Consider the following 19,384-nt stretch of genomic DNA (forward strand, 5'->3'; position numbering starts at 1 on the left):
CTTTTGCGTCACAAGGGATGAGGCAGTATCGCATGACGGTGGAAAGCTAAACGTAGCCAAAAAGAGGAATCCAGGAGAAAGGGCATAACTGTTGTCATATTACATTCCACTAGTCCCTATCAGTGCGTACAGCTTTGGTACATTTCCATCAGCATTGTCTGATTAGTAAATAGCAGGAACATATATGGTAGCCTGATCAATTTTTGTCATTGTTTGTATATTCACAAGAAGCCTTGGAAAGGGCACAGCGATAGATCGTAAATAAAGACGGAAGGAAGGGTGGAATAGGTGGGAAAAAATTCGACTTCGAAATCTGAGGCAAATAAGCAACCGCGATACCCAACTCGACTTGATAGTTTCTTCACAAGACTATTGCTTTCCACTAAGAATCAGATTGCCAAGGCCGGCGTGAAGGAATCTGCCCATAAACTGGAAGAAACAATGCTATACCTTGTCATACATACTTGACCTGAAAAAAATGCCACAACTCCATGGTCTACCACTTCTTTCAATATTTGATATCTTGCGATACCAATGCCGAGAAACCAAGATGCTTTAATATCGCATTCTCTTTGAGTCCCTGTCTTGATAGCCACCACCGCCACCGCCAGCACCTTGGCCGCCGCCATGGCCACCTTGCCCACCTGCGTTGTCAAAGTCCCGCTTGAAGCCACCGCCAGCACCTTGGTAGCCGTTTTGTTGGAAACCACCGCCACTACAGCATGTCAATAAGAAAAACAAATAAAGAGTTAAGATATGCCTTACCCGTAACCACCACCACCACCGAAGCCGCCTTGTGAAGCGCCTCCATGTCCACCCTGCTGATTTCCATGCCCTCCTTGCTGTCCACCAAATCCCCCTCTGTCACCGCCACCAAATCCTCCTCTGTCACCACCACCAAACCCTCCTCTGTCACCACCGCCAAATCCGCCTCTGTCACCACCACCAAATCCGCCTCTGTCACCACCACCAAACCCTCCTCTCCCTCCTCCGCCTTGGTAGCCCCCTCGGAAGCCCCCTCGACCACCGAAGCCTCCTCGGTCCCCTCCGCCAAACCCACCTCGGCCACCACTAAATCCGCCTCGGAATCCGCCACCTCGACCACCTCGGAATCCTCCACCTCGCCCGCCTCGGAAGCCACCCATAGGGGGGAACAAAAGTTGCAGGAGCAGCTTCAGGTACAACCGGCTTGGGGCGACCACCAAGGCCACCGCCAAGACGGGCAGGTTTCCAACCTTTGACCGTTCGTCCTCGTTCCACATCAACTAGAATCTTTTTGTGGTGGATCGGGATGCCTTCTGCATCCTTGTATGCGGCTGCAACAATATAAGATTAGCTTGTGAAATGTATCAAGGCAGAGACGGACCTTTCATATCGCGTTCTCGTTCGTATACGATGAAAGCATAACCATTGCTTTTGCCTTTGCGGTTACGGACAATATGTATCCGTTCAATGGGGCCATACATCTCGAATTCACGGCGAAGATCTGTCTCATTGGCTTTCTTTGACAGACGAGCTATGAAGAGAGTTTTATAAGGATCTCCAACGGCTTGAGAGTCATCTTGAGGTTTGTCTTGCATTGCGAGTCAGTATATAGTCACCTATTTCACCAATACCACCAGACACTCACAGCTCTTCGCCGCATTTTTCTTGTACTCTTCCTGCCTCTTCTTTCGCAGCTCTCTTCTCATCTTCACTGCCTCTTCCCCAATAACACCCATCTCTGCAATCTTGTCTTTTGCCTTCTTCTTCTTCTTCTTTGCAACCATATCTGGGACCTCTCCGACTTCCCCGTCTTCCCCATCTTCCCTTGGCTCTACCCTAATAATGGCATCTTGTTGCTGATTACTTTCCTCCAACGCCTTTTTGGTATCATTCTCCATCCCCTGTTTCACTTCGGCATCCTCAGCTTCTTCCTTGATACGTTGGGCCAGCGGAGCAACGCCACCAATTTTGTTTGGGCCACGATTCTGCTCGTCTCGAGTTAACGGTTTTAGGAAGAAGGGTTGTGGACGGGGAGTAAAGAGCTTGAGGAGATTGGGCGGCAGAAGATGAGACATTTTGGAGACGGCCAGACGATTGTGGACAGTTCAAGACGGTTCAAAACCCCTTATGGGGTTTGGGAATGTTGTAGAAAGTCTAAAGTTTTAACAATTGTTTTAATGCTTTATTTAATAATCCAAGATAATATAGGTAGAGGCCAATAGACTTCGCGGCGTTTGAGCATTGTGGCACATTTTTTCCTCTCTCGAAATGTTTAACTTCATATCCTCTTGTAAAATGTCGACTCTGTACATATACTTGACAAATTATCATCATATATAGCTGGAAGAAGAGCATCAATCTACTGAAACGCCCAAGATAGGTCAGATTGCGCTGGACAATACCTCAAGTTTTTACCACTTCTATATTGACAAGTAAGACAAATCACTTGACTTTCTGTTGCTCATCCAAATCCATTTGATAAATGTTTAAGAGTCTAGCGAGTGATATATTTTCAGCGCCAGGATAGCAGCGCGAGTAACTGGTTCTCTACAACAGTAAACGCTAACAATACAGAATATTTTTGAAATCTTGAGATTAGGTAGATATCGGCCAAAACAAGAGAATGGAGCTTGAGTTGCATACAATACCATCCATAACGACAGCGTTAATAGCGCCAACCTGGTAGAAGCAGACTGAGCCACGGAATGCTCATCCTGAAGCTCTCTGGAAACAGATATACTCAATAATAACTATCTGTCAAGAAAACATCTCGGTGACGGCAGAAAAAAGTCGGGCAAGGTAGTCTTCCTCACTTGAAGAAGAGCTATGATTTACGTTGAACTTTGACCAACAATTCTGACGGAAGTAGACTATTTGTTTTACCAACGACCGAGAGACCGCTATCCAACTGTCTATCCGCAACCGCTTTTCGAATTATGATTTAGGTGTTACGATCCGAAGCAGGAGGACATTGATGGTTGGCCTACAGGCGTGGCTGCAAGGTAGTAGTAAAACTCGTATGGCAGTCGACAGTGGAATTGGCTTGAATAGTATTCAGAGTGTTGAATGTATAGTAAGTGATAAGGCCTAGTGTATGACAGACGATCATAGATCCTCAAAGATCTCATAATCTATGGACGCTTTCTATATATCTATTTACTGAACCATAACTAAAAGATTAAAATTGAATAATAGTTGTGAACGGCGTTCCAATACAGCAAAACTAGCACTGGTCTTGCATGGAATAAGTATCTAAGGTAAAAGTGTTCTACAGTTGTTCTATACATACCCATGTCCTTGTCCTTCTGTGCTCGTTTACGCATTTATCGACCGTCTTTACCACTCGCAGTGTAGAGTGCTGACATACTTACAAAACGTGTAGCACCGTAACATTGGATATATACACCATCTGTTGGAACTCAAACTAACAATAGGTATAGGCAAGTATACGACCATGTCTGTCAAACCTATCGCGATTATTGGAGCCGGTCCGAGGTCGACTCGAGATTGATAGGTGAGCGAGCATTTGGTTTGATGGACTTTGCTCATGTTGTATATAGGTGTCAGGATAATGTACAAGGTTCGGATATAAGAACACAGGATACTGTGTATGGGTCGGAAATAGTATAGTGGGTTGAACTGGAACCTGGCTGAAGACGTAGAGCAAACAAGATGTAAGGAAGGGATTGTGGTGGGTAGCTCTCCATGGAATCAATCTTGATAGCTGTCTTCATCTATTTGAGATAGATACTCCTAGATAATCCACAAGTCCCAAGGACTCCCAGACCAAGCCCAAGAACAACCAAACTCCTGACAGGCTGGTAATGAGGAAATTACTGGACAAGGAAGAATATGGCAATATGACCCCGGTTTGACCTGGGATTTGGATCTGATTGGAGTCATTATTTTAGGTGAGTTGCTGTGAGTGCATGGATGTAGATATCGATTGCTGATTGAACGTTGTAGGAGATGCTGCCCATGTCATGTCGCCTTTTGCAGGAGAGGGTGTAAATCAAGGCTAGTCAATAGAGCTTTTTGCAGAGTTTCGCTGGCTCATTCTTTGTATAGCACTGGCAGACGCTCTCGACCTAGGCCGCACTCTAGTGTGTCTGTTCACGCCGTCGCGACCAAGAGCCTCTGTCTCATCTTTTCCCTTGTCATTCCTGCCGATTTCCTAACCCTCGTCAAAGTCCTTGATTGCACCTCGCTCATCCGCTCATCTCCAGGTAGCTCTCCGCAAATACGAGAAGAGAATCATGCGACGTGCGAGAAAAGTCATGAGAGAATCCGAAAACAATCAGGAGATTGTTTTTGGTGGAAAATGCCGCGAGAGAATTCAAGAAGAGGATTAATTGGATCATGGTTGAAGCCCAATGGGAGAGTATGTTGAATGGACCCGTTTTCTTCCTGGATTCGTTGCAATTATTGTATGAGACAGCCCGTCTTTCCGTATAGAGCCAAAGAGTGCATAAATGAGTTATACGTGATCATCCAATTATATGGTTGTTGCATCAACATAAACAAAAGCAAAACATGGGTATTGTAATAGCCCTCAGTAACTGTCAAACAGGCCAGCGCTCAACATAGACCAGCACGATCCGTAGAAAGCGACTAGGGTCTCTGAGCTTGACTCTATTGTGTTGGCAATTCTCATCGTCGGGCATTGAGGACAAGGTTGATTGAACCAAGACTGGCTACAGCATACAACAAACCTTGTGCCAGACGCAAGCATGGCCTGCCACCTGGCCCGTTGTATCCTGTAGCCAGCCCAAGTTGTCGATTTATTGTCCCATCTCTTACAAGCTATAGCACAAAAAGGAAAACTCCAGTTTGCCTGAATAGTAAGAGATGAAAAGAAAACACAAAAAATAAAAGACTTTAAAGATTTGCTGTCATGTTGATAGTGATAAAATTACACGTCATATCATTTGACCTCCACTTTTGAGTCTAGGAATTTCAGCTCATCTAATTAGAAAACGATTGAAATAAAAATTTACAGAAAATCAAGAAAGCCATAAATGAGTCATGTCGGATCCACGATTCGAAAGTCTCAAAACAGACCCCAGATTCAGACGACCCAGGCAGAAAAACCTCAAAGTTGAGATTGATGAACGTTTCAGAGATGTCCTTGAAAGTGAAGAGTTTGGCGGTAACGGAAAAGGCAAGGGCAAGGGAGCTCATGGGCGTATGTAGCTTGCAAGTTGTTGATTAAGGATTACTGGTGATACTGTCCGTATAGCTCGAGTGGATAAGCGTGGCCGTCCTGTAGCTTCATCGCATCACACCGACCAACTCAAACGTTTTTATCGTCTTCAGTCACCTACCGAAGATGATGGCGAGAGCAAGTCGTTTGTAGATTATGCTCGTGGAGAAGGTGCCTTGGAGTCTTCTGGCTCGGAAGATGAAAGCGAAGATGTTGAGAGTGATATTGAAGAAGACGAGTTGGAACTGGGTGGGAAGACAAAGGCTAGATTGCCAGTTCTGAGTGAATCTGAAGTCGAGTCCGACTCCACATCAGACGATGAACATCTTGACGTCGATTTGTCAGAGAACGAAGAGTCAGTATTTCTGCCAGAGACTGGCAATGTGCCTTCAGATCATGAATCTGAGGACGTACTTGTGCAACCTACAAAACGGATAGCAGCCGTTAATCTCGATTGGGACAACTTGCAAGCTGCCGATCTGTTTGCAGTATTTAATTCTTTTCTCTCCAAACCTGTCGCAAAGGAGGAGACCAAAGCTTCTTCTGCCTTGGGAAAGCTCGTGGAAGTCAGAATTTACCCCAGTGAATTTGGGAAAGAGAGAATGGCACGAGAAGAGAAGGAGGGTCCTGGTGGCGGCATTTTTATTGGAGCCAGGAAGAAAACAGATAATAAAAAAGAGAGAATCATCGTTGCCAGGAACGAAGAAGACGACAAGGACCAGATTGAAAATGAGGAGGAAGAAGAAATTATCAAACAAGATAGTGAAGGCAACAATGGTGACGAAGAAGTTGATGCGGACGATAACGATGACGACGAGTTCAGCAGGTTGCCTTCAAAGTCAAACGATCGCAAGAATAAAGAAATTGATGGCTTGGAAATTTTTTCAGATGTGGAATCTGAAGCTGGTTCAGAGGATATTGATATGGATCAACTCCGTCAATACCAGCTAGAACGTCTACGGTTGGTCTATATGATTTGCTTCAATCAACTTTCGTCTTGATGTTGACAATAGTCAGGTATTATTACGCCATCGCCGTCTTTTCCACTGTGGCTGCTGCTGAACTTGTGATGAATGGATGTGATGGCACCGAATTTGAACAAACTGCCAATATCATGGATTTGAGTTATGTACCAGACGGTATGACTTTTGATGAAGATTCTATAAGGTAACTATTTCTAGTTCTTCCTTTATATGCAAATTCATTGATCTATTAATATAGGGAAGTTGCCGATAAAGAGCCCAAGGGGTACAAAGGCAATGACTTTGTCACGGATGTACGTACAGATACAATTCATTTGAGATACTCGTACTGAGAGGCACCATAGGCTCTTCGGCACTCAAAGGTTCAGCTGACTTGGGATCAGGATGATCCTAATCGAATTAAGGTGACTCGTCGCACACTTACGCGGGAGGAAATTGAAGAAGAGGATTTCAAAAATCTTGTCGCTTCTTCTGGAAGTGAAACTGAAGAGTCTGGAGTGGAGGATAGTCAAGAAACTGTTGACCAGGATTCCAAAAAAGAGAAGAAGCAAAGAATAAAGGAAAGAAAGGAAAGGTTAAGGAATTTGCTTCTTACTGCTGACGAAGATGGGGCCAGCGCAACAGACGTCTGGGGCAAAGCCGGGACGTCTTGGGCTAATGAACTTGAAGATATTAAAGCTTCTGCTAAAAAGGACAAGTTTCCTCATTCCAAAAACAAAGATAACAACGATTTAAAAATCACTTTCCGTCCAGCCCTGTCCACCGCTGCCAAGGATGATGTTGAAAACATGACCTCATTAGAGAGATATCAGATGAGGATGAAGGAGAAAAGGCAGAGAAAGAAGGAAAAGATGGACATGAAAGCTACGGCTCGTGAGAATGATGGTGAAGAAGAAATAAGAAAAAACAATGGAAAGGATGATTTCTTTGGCAGCGACTCCTCCGATGAAGAGACAAATTCCAGAACAAAACACAAAACAAAAGATCTTGAACCCTCTCACCCGGAAGCAGGCAATCTTGCTGTTCTCATTGACGATAACGAACCAGATACCAACTTTTCGATGAAAGATATTCTAAAAGAGGAGAAAGAGGTGGGGAAAAAGAGAAAAAGAAGAAAGAACAAGAAGGGGCTACAAGACAGAGAGAAAGAGCTTGGGCCTGAAAATTGGAAAATCGACGTCAGAGACGAAAGATTCAAGGCCTTGCATGAAGAGCCAGAGTTTGCTATCGATCCTAGTAATCCGCAGTAGGGGTTTTCACAACTTATAAGTGTGCATTAACTGACGTTTCACTAGCTTTGTCAAAACTCGAGCTATGCAAGATCTTCTTGCTGAGCGTACCCGTCGGCGTAATACGTTAAAAGCAAATCAGACAGAAAAGCGCAACCCTGCTTCAGGTATCAAAAAACTTGAACAAAATGAGCGGGATCTTGAGTCTTTGGTACAAAGCGTAAAGCGAAAGATGGGTCAGGAGCAGCATAAACCTAAGCGGAAAAGATCGAGAAAGTGAGCATTGTCAACATCAATGCCTGTCTGTAATGAAGAGTCCATTTATAGTGGTTCTTAACGTATGTCAACTCATTAGCATCTAGAAAACATCTTCAACTTTGTTTTGGAATACACTCATATAAATGTCGGATTTATAGGCAAGATCCGTTTGTTCATTAAGTTTATTTGGAACATTACACAATGGTTACACTTCTAAGATCCTTCACCCTGAAACACATCAACATATCTATTTCTAGCTCCCTTCTTAGCTGCGGACCCTGGTCTCTTGCTTGCCGGTCTCGATCCAGACAAGAGCTCATCAAGAGAAGTTTCTGTCGTTGGAGTTCTGCTGGGTGGTCCCGAAGGAGGTCTTTGGCTCATTGCTAACGAAGACTTCATCCTTCTGATTCCACCACCAGGACCTTCAGTGAAAGCAGGCATATTCGGTGGAGGTGCGTTAGTTGAGCGAGGAAAAGTACCAAAAGAATTTGACGAACTGCTCCCAGGAGGAGTCGCAGATATGGCTCGAGTGTTTTCAGGACGAGCAGAGCGAGACGGAGACACTGTTTGTGCTCGAGACGGAGGTGGCGAAGTAACATGAGGCATGACTTCGCCCTTTGCCTACGATGAATGAGTTTGTATCATAACGTTTTTAAAGCTCATTTGTGACAATTCACATACCCCTTTAATAACCCATCTTTTCTGATTGGGATCATATACCATGGAGCTTTCTTCTCCAAGATTGGCTCTGACAGGCCCTCCTTCCTTCTTTCCCCATATTCTTCCAAGCCACGATTTAGACTGATGTTGTTCGGCTATACAGTACTAGTTAGCATCTCGCTTATCCAAAGAAAAGTGGACATGATTCACGTCGAGTAAGCGCTTTCTTTGGCCCCTCCTTCACTCCACCAACACTTGTATCCCCTTTGAGTTCATTCTCAGGCTTCGGTGTTTTGTTCTTCGATAGAGATGAGTTTCCAAATCCAAGATCCTCATCACCATCAAGATTGTAGGTGTCTTGGATGTGAGGCTCGGTGGGCACATTACTGCTAGTTGGTGTTGTCCCGGAGCTTGAGCCAAGGGATAATTGAGACGTGAGACTAACAAAATCACTTTCATCTCCTGCTTGGATGGAAGTGGTTTGTCGAGGATCTGCGTTCTGATTGTTGGATTCGTATTCAGCAGCCCAAGGCATGTAATTGCCATGACATGTCCCTGAAGAATTTTGGGATTGTGAGTGAATTGGGTAAGAGTTGAGATTGTAGGCAGATTGACTCGCCGGAGAGGCTGATCGTGACGTTGATTGAGCACCCAGATGACCCATCGTAGCGCTATAGCCGTTGATATCGGCCGTTGATGGATTGCGCGTTATAGAGCCAGTCACGTCAGGAGATATGGAGCTGAAGTGAGCAAATGGACCAGCAGCTTTGCCATTCGGCATTGTCACCTTTAGTGCAGAATCGTCTCCCTCTTCGCCGGCGATAAATTTAGTAAGCCGACCTTCTATCCAGGAACCAAATCTATTGGATCCTCCCTTAACTGCTCTTCGTCCCCCAATGGTAGTATTAGCAGGGTCAATAGAAGGACTACCAGTCAGCCGTTCAAGCAAGTCTTCCAGACTGGCGGCGCATGCAAGAGGTAAAAGAGATTGTGTCTGAGCTGCCTTAAACGAGGGTTTGGCGCCGGCTTCAATAGCAATACAATATCTAGACACTTGTCAGTCTCAGCTCGGAAATTATAGCATGTATGCGCACCTTTGAGCTAGTTCGATTTCGCCTAATTCTGCAAGCATCCAGGCCCTAACAAGCTTGTAAGGTAGTAGTTGAGGTAATCCAACACAAAGTTGCTCTTGTCCTTTTGGAACTGTAATTAGACTTCTTGCGTATTCAGCAATTTCGGTAAAAATAATTGTTTCCTCGTCTTGATGATCTTGAAGTAGCATGATACGGCGCTCATAAGCTGCTGATGTCGGATCATAAAATGGCGAGATGGGAGAAAGAAGAAAGCTATATATTGTCAACAGAAAAAAGCAACAAGAAATTATCATTTACCAGACACGAGCAGCATTAATTAGGCCTATCTTGAGCAGCCTGTCGCCCAAATCATTGAGACAAGATGTTTCGTTTGGCTTTGCATGATAGAGAACTGCAGCAACGACCTCTCGCCACTGATCGTTTGAAACATTTTCAGAAATGTTCGCAGCACTGATCAATTCATTCACTGTATAGTTAATTAGCAAATACAGGTATCGCTCAAACTCATGATTACCCACAAGACGAGGTATTCATACCGCCAATGAGAATGTACGCTGCCTTCATCCCAGCAGTACCTTCGTTATTTCCATCTAATTCTGCAGCAGTGAATTTCTGGATGATCTCTCTTCGGAATTCTGAGTCCATGGCACTACTAATCACCAGAGCGTGGGACCAAAGCTGCTGATCAACTGCATACTGTGCGGCTTTGTGTTTATAGCCTTGAGCGAGAAGAGTTGAAAGGTGTTGAAGCTGGGTTGGATTTGCAGTTTTGATGGCTGTGGATGATGCAGTTACAGAATTGAGGGAAGTGGATAGCTCTGCCTTAGACGAAAGCGAAATGGGAGCAATAATGGCAGTCGACGGAAATGGATTAGACAATGCCAATCTGACAGCTTCTTGCGCTTGAGGACTAAGAGCCTCTTATCAGTCATGGAAATAGAATACTCTGAGAAAGAAGACTTGCTTGCCAGCTATTTTTCCCTCTCCCAATATAAGGCCTTCCAGTAATTTGATTAGAACGAGCTTGCCCTCCTCTTCTCTCCTTGCCCTGTTGCCCGAAGATTTCAAGTAAGGCAAACCTTTTTCAATTTCATCAGCCTTTGTCTTAAGATATTCAACTACTGCCTCCTTCTTTTTCTTTTCGCCAAAAGATCCTTTGGGAATTGAGGGATCGTTGAGAAGAGGACCAGGAAAGATAGATTGATCTAATTTAAGTGCCGCGGGGGAAACGATATCTGAAATTTGACGAATCCATAGCTGGCCTCTACCAGAAGCATAACCATATGATGGAATACGCGAATGAGATTTTGCAAAATCACCAAAATCTGCGACTCCAGGAAAAGCCGTAATAAGCGTTCCACCAAAACCGAACACCGCAATGGGCGCATTCCTAGCAGCCAATGTCACTCTTCCTAATGGGTCTTCACTGACTGGACGTTGTTCCAAAACTTGTTGAGGAACATAGGATGTGTCCACGGAAGTACTTCTGTAAGAAGGTATGGACGAAGCATGGTTATTTGAAGGCGAGAAACCCAAACTCGTGCTATGAGTAGGAGAAGCTACTCGTTGAGACTCATTCATGACTTGTGGATAATCATACAATGAAGATGCTGTGTGAACCTCAGAAGCTGGTGCTGTGAGGCTTTGAGTAGGAGCCAGGGTAGTTATATTCTCAGGGAGAGGGTCATAAGGATTCTGTCTAGGAGGAGCATTGTGCGGAGAGGGGAGCATGTTCGTAGAGGCGGTACTCGCAAATTCAAATGATGAACCTGGCTGGTTCACAGAAGCATCAGGACGGTAGACCATGTTTGTTGGTGCCGATTTGTATGGAGTGACTGAAGGCTGAACTGGAAGAATGTATGGTGACTGTTGATGGACTGTTGAAGGCGCATAGGTGGGTGCTGCTTGCGCAACAGCTGGCAATGCATAGGAAGGTATTGGTTCTTGTGTGAACTGATAGTCAGGCTTCTGCTGCCTTGTCGACGAAGCATCTGTAGTTGGCATAGTAGTGCACGATATAGATGATGACGCGGCTTGCTCGTATGGTATCATTTGCGACTCTTTTCCTCGAGTTACCTGAGCAGGTTCGTATGATAGAAGGTGCTTCCCCTCTCGAAACTCACGAACTGAAGACGCATCCTCAGAGACCATATTGTGTACTTGATGAGGATTGTAAGCTGTATGAACAAGCTCATTCTGTTTGGACATATGTGGCATATACTCTTGCTGTAGTCTGTCTTCGCTATGACCTTTTGTTGCATCCTGGACATCTGTGTCTATGACAGGATGTTCACTGGCTAGCGCAAGCTGATGGTGTTGCCCATATCCAGAGTCAATTAGCTCACTTGCTCCTGGCTTTCCTGGGGATGTTGTTAAATTGAATGCCACCGGTGAAGTTCCGTCCATTATTGCATCATTTGCTGGTGATGCTAACAGTCGCGAATGTTGCTGGGATCCTCGAGATGATAAATGTTCGGTTTTGATGTGTGTATATGAGCCAGGCTCATAAGAATTATTAGAGTGATCAAAAGTATGAGACGCAGAATGATTTAGTTCTATATCAGATAGCCTATTCATGCTCTTGGGATGTCTTCGTGAAGGTCCGGATGGAGGGGTAGCTGTTGTCGACCTCAAGGGAGGATCAAAGCTCGTTGGCGGAGAAGCCAGAGACTGCCCTCGGCTGGGTAGTCTACTTTGTCCCCTAGAAGGACCTCGAGGAGGACCAGCAGATAAAGTATGTGGGAATATATGAGGTACTGGAGGTACTGGAGGTACAGTCGGAGGCGATGTGTATGAAGGGGGAGGGGCATAAGATGGTCCTCGGCTTGCAGGCCGACTAGGTCCTCTAGATGAACCTTTGGGTGGAACAGATGACAAAGAAGACCCAGTCGTCTGATGTACCTGCATAGGCGAAATTCCAAAAGCAGGTGAAACGCTGGTAGATACCACTGATGCGGGTCTTATAAAACTTTGTTGCTTTTTTAATAGAGGTGGGTCATAGGCGTCGTAGACCTGTTTTCGAGGCATTTTGTCAAATTTGGTAGGCTCTTGAGTATTTTGGGCTCTAGTCTGATTTTGAGGCGCAGAAGAAATAGGAGCACCATAAGAATTATAGTTTTTGACTGGTGACTGTTGTGGAGCATAAGGTGATGCAGACGATGAATATGAAGATGTAGAGTAATCGTAAGAGGCACTATCGACTGTCGATGGGGTATATTGTGCGCTTGCAGGAGCCTGAGGCTGGTATATAATGTTGTCAAACGAAGGTATCACTTCTGGTTGTGGTGTCCGCCTAGCAGCATTCTCCGATAAGGCAGCTTGAGTGTAAAGGTTAGGGCTTACTAAACCAGAAGAAAAGCCTGGAAAGGTAAGCAGAGTTTCAACACAATGCATTCCAAGTAAGACTCACCACCAGCGGCTGAGAACTTTGTATAGGATGGAGACTGCAACTGTTGTGGAGCCTGAGGTTGTGGCTCGGTCACTGTAGCATATGCTGCTTGGCCCATCATCATTTGTCGCACTTTCTCTCTTTCGTCGTCAGTATACCATATAAATTGCCCGCTATCGTTGTACCATCCTAATGGTACTTCGATCTGCGGGGCCTCGGCGCCTGTGTTCTCTGTTGCCACTGACTGTTCCAAGTTTTCGTGTTCCAAGTGTCCAAATGGTTTGGTAGATTGATCACTAGAATTTCTTAACCAGTCATTATTGTCGTCTGCAAAGAGTTCTTGTACACCTGCAACTGAAGTAGATGCCGACAAAGAGTGCATTCCGGGTTGTTGAGACACAGGCTGTCCATTTCCTGGTCGGGTTAATCCTTGAGTAATGCTAGGAGATGTCGAATGAGGTTTATTATCTTGTAATCCACCTAGCCAGTCATTTGTGTCATCCTCAAATAGGCTTGGAATAGTTGAAATAGCAAAGGAGCCTGAAGCTGATGGAGGATCTGCCAAGATCTCACTTTCAATTTGCTGCTGATTTTGCGGACTCTGCTGGTGTTGTTTAGATACAGTGATGATACCGTCAAAAACCAAATCACTATCGTCTTTTGTGAGCAAAACAGAAGCATCCACAGGCGCTTCAAGCTTTTCAGATGGCTCCTCTATCAAGTGTAGTGTATCCTGTTTAGGAATGACATCAACATTAGGAGAAGACGACTCCGTCACTGTCGTCGCTGGAGGAGTTTGAGAATAATCCAAACCTTCCTTAGAGCTTTTGGTAGAATTCTCTGTTACTCCTGCTAGATGATCGCTGATGCTATTCTCTTTCACCTGCGGCGTCAAATGTTGATCGGCACCTAATGGCCCTGTCTGATCTGACTTATCTTCTATCTGACGTTCTTTGGAAACCGCTTGGTAGCTAGGTCTCGGCCCATCGCCATCGTTATCCAATACACCTGCTTGTCCTATCGAATGATCTTGCACTGACTCGCGCCGCCTACCCTCATTAGAGTCATCCAATTGCGCCATCAAGTCGTTCGGCTTGAATTGGTCTGCCTCATCATTGGCAAGTTGCTGATCTGGAGGAGATCCTTCTGTTTCGTCTTGAATATTTTTCTCCTCCATCTTTTTCTTTTTGGAAAAGTTGAATGTTTTAACAAGAGAAAAACGATGATTATAGAGCTGATGACGCGACGGAAGCAAATCATCTTAGGCCACGTGTGAGTCACGTGACATTCCTAAACAAAACCAGAAAAGAGATATCAGCACAAATAAAATATCTTTTCGACTCGTCTTTTTCATTCTGTCTTTCTCTACAAAGACAATTTTCTCGACACGTTCTGTTTCGAAAGAATGGTGACGAAAGAAGGGCATTCTATCAAGCTTTCTGCGGAAGCTGAGGCTCAGTATGGACAAATCATCAGAGGCGTTCAAGAGGTAACCTCTGGAGAGATTATTAGAAAAGTTTTGAGCGAAGGAAGGGTCGTTAAAGCATACTGGGGCAGTGCTACTACTGGTCGACGTGAGTCTGAACCCCAAAAATATTATATGATTACTTATGCACATAATTAAGCTCATATCGCATATTGCGTTCCTCTGCTTAAAATCGCTGACTTTTTGGCCGCCGGTGTCCATGTCAAAGTTCTCTTGGCTGATCTACATGCCTTCCTCGATGCCTCAAAATCGTCGCTTGAAACGGTCAAGCACAGAGTCAAATACTATTCAATTCTTCTGCAGGCTGTGTTCAGTGCTCTCGGCGTTCCTACAGACAAGCTCGAATTTATTACTGGCACTTCTTACCAACTTTCACCTGAATACACTCTGGATGTTTATAAGTAAGCTTCAGTTTTAAATTCCGTTTGGTAGAGAACATCCTGTTTGGGTTGAAACAATATCCAGTCAATCTAGATCGATATCATGTCCATAAATTAGTTATATTATAATGTCCTGTCACGTTTTGTCCCGATTGAAGGCTCCTTGCACCTCCATCGCAATGTTGTATGATAACATCGGGCTAATCATTGTGCAGATTCCACGCTTTGACCACAACAAGAGAAGCTGAGCACGCTGGTGCAGACGTTGTTAAAGAGTCGGAATCGCCTCTCATGTCTTCCCTCCTTTACCCCGGTCTCCAAGCTCTTGACGAGCAATACCTCGATGTCGACTTCCAATTTGGCGGCGTCGACCAACGCAAGATTTTCATGTACGCTGCCACATTCCTTCCCCGTCTTGGCTACGCTAAGCGCGCCCACTTGATGAACGCCATGGTTCCTGGTCTTTCTGGGGGGAAAATGTCTTCTTCTGATCCGAAGAGCAAAATCGACTTCCTTGATACTCCAGCAAACATTAAATCAAAAATCAAAGCTGCCATTTGTCCGCCTGGTCAAGTTGAAGGCAACGGTGTGCTTGCCTTTATCAAGACTGTACTTGTGCCCATTCAGAAGCTTCGCATTGAACACGCTCAGAGTAAGGGAGAAACGCCCCCCGTTGGCGAAGGAAGCTTTACATTGCCTGATGCTCCTGAGGGAACGATCTTTTCCATACCCCGCACCGAGGAACATGGTGGTAATGTCCATGTTAGTAGTTATGAAGAGCTTGAAGAAATCTACAAGGCGGAGAAACTTCACCCTGATGACTTGAAGGGTAGTGTACGAGACGCTCTGATCCATTTCCTGGAACCCATCCGTAAAGCATTTGACGAGGACAAGGAATGGCAGGAAATTGAGAGGCTAGCTTATCCAAGTACTTCAGTTACTCCTGTCGCCGCTGAATTGAAAAAGCTGGCAAGTCTTTTTTCCTTGGATCATACTGTTATATTGCTTATATATTCTATAGAAGAAGAAAGACGTCCGATCCAAGCCGCCAACAGAGGAAGAGCGTGCTGTTTTACGAGCGTTGAAAGAGAAAGAAAAGGCTAAAAAAGCTACCGCTACAACAGCTGACGAGGGTACTACTCCTTCAACCCCGTCCACGAGTAACATAACCTCTAATCAGCTCGCTCAAAGTTCAAAAGATGCCCTGATCTCCGCCAACATAGCTGTGTCAAGATGTGTGACCAGCACTAATTTGCCAAAATTGAAGTTGTTGGCTAAGGGAAAAGTCAGGGATATCTACGCTCTGCCAGGAGTAGAGAACGAAGACAAGTTGCTATTCGTGGCCACCGACAGAATGAGTGCGTTTGATGTCATCATGAACAATGTTAGTGTTTGGCTATTTATTTTCTGAATGTGTTAACACATACACAGGGCATTCCTGCTAAAGGCATTACACTCACTACCCTTTCCCTCTTTTGGTTTGACAAATTGAAGGATGTCATCCCTAACCACGTCCTCTGTCCATCTCCTTCGTCCTGTTTTTCCACCCCTGCCCAGACTTGGGAACAATTCCCTCGCAGTTTGGACGAGTACAGAGATCAGCTGGAAGGCAGAAGTATGATTGTCAAGAGATGTGAGGTTGTCAAGATTGAGGCTATTGTACGAGGTTACATCACTGGCTCTGCTTGGACAGAATACAAAAAATCACAGACTGTCCACGGAATCAAGATGCCTATTGGTCTCGTCGAATCACAGAAACTCCCAAACCCACTTTTTACCCCATCCACCAAAGCCGACCAGGGAGAACACGACGAGAACATCCACCCTGAGAAAGTCAAAGACATTTGTGGCTCTGAGCTTGCTACACAAATTGAAGAAGTTGCCATCAAGCTTTACTCTGTGGCTGCCGACTATGCTCAAGAACGAGGGCTCATCTTAGCTGATACCAAATTTGAATTCGGCCTCCTTCCTGATCCTACCAACCCCAACAAACCCACTCTTATACTCATTGACGAGGTCCTCACTCCTGACTCCTCCCGCTACTGGTCTGCTGTCGATTACACTCCTGGAAAACCTCAGGCTTCTTTTGACAAGCAATATCTTCGTGATTGGCTCAGCAAGGAAGGTCTTAATGGTAAAGATGGTGTTACCTTGCCTAAAGATGTCGTCTCTGAAACCAAGAGGAAATATGAGGAGACTAGGGATAGGGTGATGAACTCTTCTATCTCTCAAAAATCTTAAAGGTAGATTATAGACGCCAGTTTGGAGTGAAATATCAGTCTTACAAAAACAACTGTAGGGATAGCATCCTTATTTTACGAGGCTTGTAGTAAACCATGACCAGAACGCTAATATATTGGCTGAAATTTTGCTCCAATCCTTTTATGTAATGTCTTTTTGCTACCTGGTCTTTTTCAGAGCAGGACGTCAAAAATGATAAATCAACCGAGTAAGCTCATGCATCTGCCTATTGACCATCTGTTTTTAGCGGCAGAAAGAGGCACAATCCATGTTGGTATCGAGCCCATATTTCACTTGCAGTACATCTCAAACACTTCCTTCTAACCGCTAGTGACCTAGTGCTGGTGTGACCCTGCAAGTTAACAATTATTCTGCTTAGAATATACATATACATGCCGACAGTATAAAGGTTGCAATTCATATTTGTCAACTCTTATTTTTACTGCAAACACATACAACTCAAGACAATGATTGTAAAAACAATGATCCCTTTTACCACTGGATAGCAGAGAAGAACCATATGTCGGAATCAAGCCATCCTACAACCATCCTCTTGATGATGGCGAATAGTTTGCAAAGACATGAACCCATGATTCTTTATCACCAAGACAGTTTCATACAGTAAAAGACGAACAATGTTGCCCCCTCTCTGGTAATGTCCATTACCGCTCACCATGTAGTTAGAGCTAGTAGCAACTTGACTTTTTCTACTTTTTTCTCTCTTCAGTCCAAAGAAGTTGCTGGACAAATTCTACAATGATCACTAGAAGGTCTTTGGTTTGACCTATGGCAGGTGTTACTTGCAGGTCAGATACTTAAAACCCCTCGGTCGTTTCTTTGTATCTCGATACATGGGTGTTTGGAAGGATTGTCTTTTATCATGCCAAAATACTCTATTCATCATAGTGGTTATCTATGAGACATACTGACTGTCTGTTTCATGCCTGTTTGCGCCAAATAAGATAGAATAAATAGAAAAACAAGCTACAGCCATCCAGACGTCATCTTTAAAGCAGTCTGGAAGAAGCAAAGACAGTATATATTGAACCAAGATATACACAGCAAAGCAAAGCCAGTCTCACCTCCGGCCATGGTAGCTTTATTACATCGCCTAGGGAGTTTCATAATGACTCTTGCATATCCTCAAGAATTTACTTCTTGGCGTTGTACGTTTTTACAAGAATGACAATCATTGAATGGCAGTTCATTACAATGATGATGGCTAATTCTTCATAATATTCTGTTTCTGCATGTTGTATACACGTATCAAGATCCTCCCCTATGCCTTTCATCATCATCTTCTAAGATTCTATACACGTTATTGTAGCAAAACTGGGCTATCAAAGACATTTCAATCCTCACAAGCACGCTTCAGTTAAACTGAAGCAAAAAACCATGTGTCCACTGGAGCAGTGAATGTCAGCAACTCTTGTACAGCTATTGGTATGTCACGACTCACAGTCACCGGGCGCACTTGAGTTTCCGGAAGCATAAGCAACACTCATATCTACACTACTAACCAGTACAAATCCACAGGTCTCCATTGCAGAGAGAATTGTACATGCCAAAAGACGAGCATGGATAATTTGGTCGCCCGACGACGTCCACCAAGGATTACCACGTAGTTTCAACTCATAGCAACCTGGTTCCCTCTCTTTCTCTTGTTGTATGCCTAAAGGCCATGTCTGTATTGCATTAATCATGCGGAAAAACATTGAACTAGGTTTCCTTACCCTGATAGCATATATAAAGGTTTGCTTCACCCTCTCGTCCGGCGGGTCAATGATTCGAACTCTATCTGATTGGTTGAAGGATACAGAAAAGAAGAATCGTTCTCGAGGAGGAACAGAATGAAGAATAATGGTGTCTTTATCGAATTCTTTCTTTGATAAATCTACAGATATATGTATTTCCCAGCCTTTGGCACAAAGAGCAAATAGAATGTGACAAAGAAGCCTCCTCGCCGGAACAGCATCTGATCCTTGAGCAGACCCTATATATTGTCAACTGTTGATTTCACATATGAACGAAAACCTACAAGGATAGCCGCGAAGCTTCCATTCTATACCTTGTTGTAGGTGGGACTTGCCTTGGATTCCTCGCATCCATACTCTTATGATGGCTTGCTCTACATCTTCGTAGACGGTTTCTGGAAGTCCAATGAGCCGTACACCATCGCCTCGGGCCAGATGAAGACAAGCAAAAGTATGAGGAAATGCAGGTGGTGGAGTCGGCAGGCTTTCAAGCATTAAACAGGTTTAATGAGAGGTCACCCACCGTTCTTGCTTTGCTTCGCCATAAGAGGGAGGAGGTGGCGATGTAGTCTGGGAAGACCCGCTCATAAGCTTTGAGAACTTGCCCATTGGTGCTAGAATATCAACTCAAGATCTAAATAGGAGACAGGTTTGTATAACAAACTATAACCAACGATACGTATCATGAAGGAAAAGTCAAAAGAGAACTTTACTGTCAATGTG

The 19,384-nt window shown here is 44.5% G+C and overlaps 6 protein-coding genes across 6 annotated transcripts; 3 read left to right on the top strand and 3 right to left on the bottom strand.

The window, feature by feature from the left end:
* Nucleotides 1-555: 555 nt before the first annotated feature.
* L203_103392 (uncharacterized protein) lies at nucleotides 556-2,060 on the bottom strand (the record flags this gene model as incomplete). The annotated part of the gene is made up of 5 exons (XM_066212794.1): nucleotides 556-715; nucleotides 766-1,071; nucleotides 1,121-1,316; nucleotides 1,367-1,573; nucleotides 1,631-2,060. 5 exons carry the CDS (start codon nucleotides 2,058-2,060, stop codon nucleotides 556-558), a joined length of 1,299 nt encoding a protein of 432 aa, XP_066068891.1.
* Nucleotides 2,061-3,556: 1,496 nt separating this feature from the next.
* Nucleotides 3,557-4,337, top strand: L203_103393 (uncharacterized protein; the record flags this gene model as incomplete). Its single annotated transcript, XM_066212795.1, has 5 exons — nucleotides 3,557-3,565; nucleotides 3,803-3,896; nucleotides 3,952-4,002; nucleotides 4,054-4,124; nucleotides 4,176-4,337. 5 exons carry the CDS (start codon nucleotides 3,557-3,559, stop codon nucleotides 4,335-4,337), a joined length of 387 nt encoding a protein of 128 aa, XP_066068892.1.
* A 673-nt stretch (nucleotides 4,338-5,010) lies between these two features.
* Nucleotides 5,011-7,680, top strand: L203_103394 (uncharacterized protein; the record flags this gene model as incomplete). The annotated part of the gene is made up of 6 exons (XM_066212796.1): nucleotides 5,011-5,170; nucleotides 5,225-6,149; nucleotides 6,206-6,355; nucleotides 6,410-6,464; nucleotides 6,516-7,417; nucleotides 7,467-7,680. 6 exons carry the CDS (start codon nucleotides 5,011-5,013, stop codon nucleotides 7,678-7,680), a joined length of 2,406 nt encoding a protein of 801 aa, XP_066068893.1.
* Nucleotides 7,681-7,871: 191 nt separating this feature from the next.
* Nucleotides 7,872-13,977, bottom strand: L203_103395 (uncharacterized protein; the record flags this gene model as incomplete). Its single annotated transcript, XM_066212797.1, has 8 exons — nucleotides 7,872-8,279; nucleotides 8,340-8,473; nucleotides 8,529-9,364; nucleotides 9,413-9,664; nucleotides 9,710-9,878; nucleotides 9,931-10,322; nucleotides 10,377-12,771; nucleotides 12,822-13,977. The coding sequence occupies 8 exons, from the start codon at nucleotides 13,975-13,977 to the stop codon at nucleotides 7,872-7,874; spliced, it is 5,742 nt and encodes a 1,913-aa protein (XP_066068894.1).
* Nucleotides 13,978-14,205: 228 nt separating this feature from the next.
* L203_103396 (phosphoribosylaminoimidazolesuccinocarboxamide synthase) lies at nucleotides 14,206-16,907 on the top strand (the record flags this gene model as incomplete). Its single annotated transcript, XM_066212798.1, has 5 exons — nucleotides 14,206-14,374; nucleotides 14,426-14,687; nucleotides 14,882-15,635; nucleotides 15,688-16,050; nucleotides 16,098-16,907. The coding sequence occupies 5 exons, from the start codon at nucleotides 14,206-14,208 to the stop codon at nucleotides 16,905-16,907; spliced, it is 2,358 nt and encodes a 785-aa protein (XP_066068895.1).
* Nucleotides 16,908-18,282: 1,375 nt separating this feature from the next.
* Nucleotides 18,283-19,156, bottom strand: L203_103397 (uncharacterized protein; the record flags this gene model as incomplete). The annotated part of the gene is made up of 4 exons (XM_066212799.1): nucleotides 18,283-18,311; nucleotides 18,367-18,592; nucleotides 18,641-18,900; nucleotides 18,946-19,156. The coding sequence occupies 4 exons, from the start codon at nucleotides 19,154-19,156 to the stop codon at nucleotides 18,283-18,285; spliced, it is 726 nt and encodes a 241-aa protein (XP_066068896.1).
* Nucleotides 19,157-19,384: the final 228 nt, after the last annotated feature.

Source organism: Cryptococcus depauperatus, chromosome 4 (genome assembly GCF_001720195.1).
Source record: "Cryptococcus depauperatus CBS 7841 chromosome 4, complete sequence".
Lineage (NCBI taxonomy): Eukaryota > Fungi > Basidiomycota > Tremellomycetes > Tremellales > Cryptococcaceae > Cryptococcus > Cryptococcus depauperatus.